Raw genomic sequence first — 5,000 nt, forward strand, 5'->3', positions numbered from 1 at the left:
GATTGGATGTAAAACGTCCTGCTTCAAATGCAGCCAATACCCCCCCCCCCTGCCCCCCCGCCCCCTTAAAATTTGAGATTCTTCTCCTGTCACCTACATTCACTTAGGGAGTGTATACTCCCTAAGTGAATGTAGGTGACAGGAGAAGAATCTCAAATTTTCTTTTCACTAAGTAAGGAAGCATAAAGAGAGCTAAGTGTAAGTGACACTAGCGAAGCTAGCTAGCTAAAGTTATCAATCTGCTTCTGTACCTGGTCTTGGTCTTGACTCAGTCTCGCCCTGCCTTGGTCTTGGTCTTGACTCGGTTTCAACCCCTCAAAGTCTTGGTCTTGTCTCAGTCTCGATACACTCTGGTCTTGGTAATGACTTGGTCTCGGTTAAGGTGGTCTTGAATACAACCCTGCTGTACAGTAGCAACAACGCCTTCCATTAAATACGTGACTTGACAGAACTTTACCCGCTTATCTCGTCCCGTCAGGTGAGGCTATGATCCTGGAGGCTGATATCACTCTGGACGGTTATGGGACACCCAGTGAGAAGCCAATCCCTATCATGGCCCACCCTCCTGACATCTATAGTGACAACACACTGGACCAATGGCTGGATGCTGTGCTGGCCTCTAGAAAAGGTACTGTAGAGTAGAACAGGTGTGCCTTCCTGTGTCTCCATCTGTACGTCGATGATCTGAAGAAGCAAAGCACAGGTTTGAATCCTCTGTGTCTCCCTGCAGGCATGAAGTTGGATTTTAAGTCTCTGGGATCAGTGGGTTTGTCATTGGACCTGCTTAGTCAAAAGAACATTAGCAGAGGAATAAACAGGCCTGTGTGGCTGAATGCTGACATCCTTAAAGGTCCCAACACACCAGACTTTGTGCCTCTAGTCAATGGAACCAGGTAAAAAACAGCAGATTTTCATTTATTTTGTCAATCTGTTCTTTGCTATTCACAAGCTTGTATTGTACATGTTTTACATGGTTTATTGCTGCATTGCCCTATTAGAAACATCCTCTCAACAAAGATGGATTCAGATCAGATTTAGGCAAAGCAGCTTAGTTTGTATAGCACATTTCAGCAACAAGGCAATTCAAAGTGCTTTACATAAAACATTAATGGGCAGTTCAAAACATTTGGTAAAGAGATTATAAAAATAGCTTAAATAGAATAAGATGGGTACAACAGAGGTATACAAGAATAAAAGTTGCAGTGTAAGAAACAAAACATTACTTTAAAGTTCCTGTGATATGGTGCTATTTGGATGCTTTTATATAGACCTTAGTGGTCCCCTAATACTGTATCTGAAGTCTCTTTTATATAGGCCTTAGTGGTCCCCTAATACTGTATCTGAAGTCTCTTTTATATAGGCCTTAGTGGTCCCCTAATACTGTATCTGAAGTCTCTTTTATATAGACCTTAGTGGTCCCCTAATACTGTATCTGAAGTCTCTTTTATATAGGCCTTAGTGGTCCCCTAATACTGTATCTGAAGTCTCTTTTATATAGACCTTAGTGGTCCCCTAATACTGTATCTGAAGTCTCTTTTATATAGACCTTAGTGGTCCCCTAATACTGTATCTGAAGTCTCTTTTATATAGACCTTAGTGGTCCCCTAATACTGTATCTGAAGTCTCTTTTATATAGACCTTAGTGGTCCCCTAATACTGTATCTGAAGTCTCTTTCCCGAAATTCAGCCTTGGTGCAGAATTACAGCCAGTAGAGCCAGTCCCACAATGAGCTTTCCTTAGGATGTGCCATTTCTGTATCTGTAGCTTTAAATGCTATTTAGGAGGAGAGGGGGGGGGCAAGGTGGAGGGTGGGGGTGTGGCCTTGACCAACTGCCACTTTGCTTGTTTGAAAGCCATGATGTCTCTCTCTCATGGGGGGGCCAAATTCTCTGGGCGGGGAAAGCCGAGAAAGGGAAGGTAACCTTGCTCCTTATGACCTCATAAGGAGAAGATTCCTGATTGGCCCATCTGAGCTTTCATTTTCTCAAAGGCAGAGCAGGATACCCCGGGCTCGGTTTACACCTATCACCATTTCTAGCCACTGGGGGACCATAGGCAGGCTGGGGGGACACATGTTAATGTTAAAAAAACCTCATAAAGTGACATTTTCATACCATGGGACCTTTTTTAAAAAAAAAAAAAAAAAAAGTCGGACCTTCAGTTAGAAGATACATTGATAATCCATCCTGGGAGTCTGGTCAATGCCACATAAAATAATAGCATGCAAGAAAAGGTAGACCAGAGTTGAAAGAAAGGATATGATGCTGAATTGTAGAGATACAGGGCAAACAACATACACTGAGTGTCACATTTTCATGAACTCACTGCCCCATCATCATTCCTCTCCTCTCTTCCCTTCCTTCCTTCCTTCCTTCCTCTTTTTCCAGATTTCTGCAGTTGATTCAGGAGAAGTTTCCAGATGCCACTTTGTCCCCTGGATGGAAGGTACTACATGACCACAGCCTGATTATGATCATTGTGTTGTACCTGTATGTTACACTATAGGCTTTTTTAGACAAGGCGGTGATGTCAGTCAGTTGGTCAGTTGATTGGTCAGTAATGGCGCTTACCCACTGCTAGTACCAGCTCTACTCGGCTCGGCTCGACTCGGCTTAAACTATTCAAAAATGGCGGGTTTGTTCAGGACACCCCCGTCTGTCGCTAGAAATGCTACCTTTTTTTTTTGGGGCATTTTCACCTTTATTTTGATAGGACAGCAGAAGACATGAAAGGGGAGAGAGAGGGGGCATTGACATGCAGTAAAGGGCCACAGGTCGGAGTCGAACCTGCCTTGCTCAAGAGCACCTTGGCAGCGCCCAGGCATCTCTCTAGCTACCAGTCCAGACCCTCTGGTTCCCAACCCTTTTAATATCAGAAATTTGGGTTTCTTTCAACCGAATTTTCCAAAAAAACAACGTGGATGGTTCCATACAACGCTCTTCACAAGTGAAATAAATTATCAGTTCACTACTTTCATTGAATTTGGGTGTTTTATTCAATTTTATAGCATTTGAAGAAAAAAATTGATAAAAGAACGTTGGAAAAAAATGATAAATGTTTTTGGAAAACATCTTCAAAAACATGGCGCTAAAATGAAGAAAAAACATTTTAAAAAAATGCGCAGAAACAAACGGCAAAAGTGACAACAAACTTGGACAAAAAAGTGACCAAAGTGTGTAGTTAACGGCATGGTCTTTCCATTCGTGGCACCCTCGGGCCAAGCATTACATTTGTTTGCCCACTACTAGTAAGAACCTAAGGATAGCACGGTTGTCGCTCCATTTTTCAGGGAGAATTCCTATAAATTGCGACAGTTTCACGGGACTGCTAGCTCAGCCGTAGATCTTTTTAGTCCTGTGTTAGTCAGAATGATTGATGATTGACAGCTGTTGCATTGTTTCTGACAGGTGGCCTATTCTCCTCCATTGTTCACTGCGACCTACACCAGGGCCATGGTGGAAGACATGTACGCTATGGTCAAAGATGTCCCCCAAAAGGTAAGCTTTAAAAGATGACACCACCAGTATTATGAAGTATCAAGCAGCGTGGAAATGAGACTGAATTGTTCTTAGCCCCTGGTCAGATGAGAAAATGGCAACGCAAGATTTATTCACATGTCCACACGAAAGAGCAGGAAGATTAATGATGACTAGGCTACTAACTACCACCAACTATTTGCGGCAAAATAGGCTACAGAAAATTTCGTTCTATATTGACAGGTGCAATATTTGAAAATTGATAATTATTTATTTATTTTTTTAAATTACATTTTATATCTGGATTTATGTCAAAGCCTAGAGACTTTCAAACATCAACATGTCATTTATTAAATGTATTCATGTCAAAATGACATGTAAACATCTTTTCGTATTCTATTTTGCCTGGAAACGCTTCCAATAGGCAAAAAATAGGCATCAGTCCTATTTCTAGCGAGCCGCGCCTGAGACGTGCGTGTCACGCTGGCAGTGTGCAAGCTCTAGCCTGTTAACGTATGAGCCGAAATAAAAACGGACACGCCACGCAGCTGACACGCTCACGCCACACAGCCAGTTTTGCCTTGTTTATTTTGGTACTGCCAAAAAGGCTTGTTCAAAGGCACAGATTTTGCATGTCAAAGGTTACCAAAGTTTTACCAAAGCGTGTGTGTGTGTGTGTGTGTGTGTGTGTGTGTGTGTGTGTGTGTGTGTGTGTGTGTGTGTGTGTGTGTGTGTGTGTGTGTGTGTGTGTGTGTGTGTGTGTGTGTGTGTGTGAGCGAGCTGCTAATGAGAGTCTGTCGATGCCTCAGCAACCCACGGCAGCAGCTCGTTCTTCGGCTCAGGGCCTTCTGCCAACATGCCCCCAGTGTCTCAGAGCAAAGAATACTGCATATTTTTTCAAGATTTTAAAACCTATTTTTATATACCCGCCACTTTTTTTTTTTTTATTTACATGTGGCTGGGTGACTAACACATTTCTCTGGGGTGTGACAGACTCAAAACACGAACAATGGCAACAATAAGTAATGTTTAACAGGCACAAGTCCCCTTTTATAACACTCAAAGAACAACTCCGTTGCTTCCCTCCTCCGGTTTCTTTGTGTGACATACAGTATTTGTTTTTAATATCCCAAGATGCAAAAAAACATATGGGACCGCTTTGATTGAGTGCTGACTAAACACTAAAATTGTAGATGTTAAGAGTTACGCAATATTAGTTGGTATGCAGGGAGGAAGAAACACACAGTCATTACATCACAGGGACTTTAAAAAAAAATCATTTGACAGTATATATATATATATATATATATATATATATATATATATATATATATATATATATATATATATATATATATATATATATATATATAGACACACACACAGTGCATACCATAAGTGAATGCCTTAATTAAAAAAATGAGGAAAAATCCAACCTTTAAGGACACCAATTTTCTTTGTGAATGAACAATGTATCGTAAATAAATAAATGTTCTTCCTTAAAATACAGGGGGCATAAGTAT

The 5,000-nt window shown here is 41.3% G+C and overlaps 1 protein-coding gene across 5 annotated transcripts in view; it reads left to right on the forward strand.

Moving 5' to 3' along the window:
• Positions 1 to 5,000, forward strand: part of fam151a (family with sequence similarity 151 member A) — an 18,237-nt gene that overhangs the window by 6,595 nt on the left and 6,642 nt on the right. For all 5 annotated transcript variants that reach the window (XM_039816928.1, XM_039816929.1, XM_039816930.1 and 2 more), the window contains 4 exons: positions 479 to 628; positions 731 to 893; positions 2,389 to 2,446; positions 3,409 to 3,498. In XM_039816928.1, coding sequence (XP_039672862.1) covers positions 479 to 628; positions 731 to 893; positions 2,389 to 2,446; positions 3,409 to 3,498 — 461 coding nt within the window. The remainder of the gene's footprint in view (positions 1 to 478; positions 629 to 730; positions 894 to 2,388; positions 2,447 to 3,408; positions 3,499 to 5,000) is intronic.

The sequence above is a fragment of the Perca fluviatilis genome, chromosome 11, assembly GCF_010015445.1.
Source record: "Perca fluviatilis chromosome 11, GENO_Pfluv_1.0, whole genome shotgun sequence".
Taxonomy (NCBI): domain Eukaryota; kingdom Metazoa; phylum Chordata; class Actinopteri; order Perciformes; family Percidae; genus Perca; species Perca fluviatilis.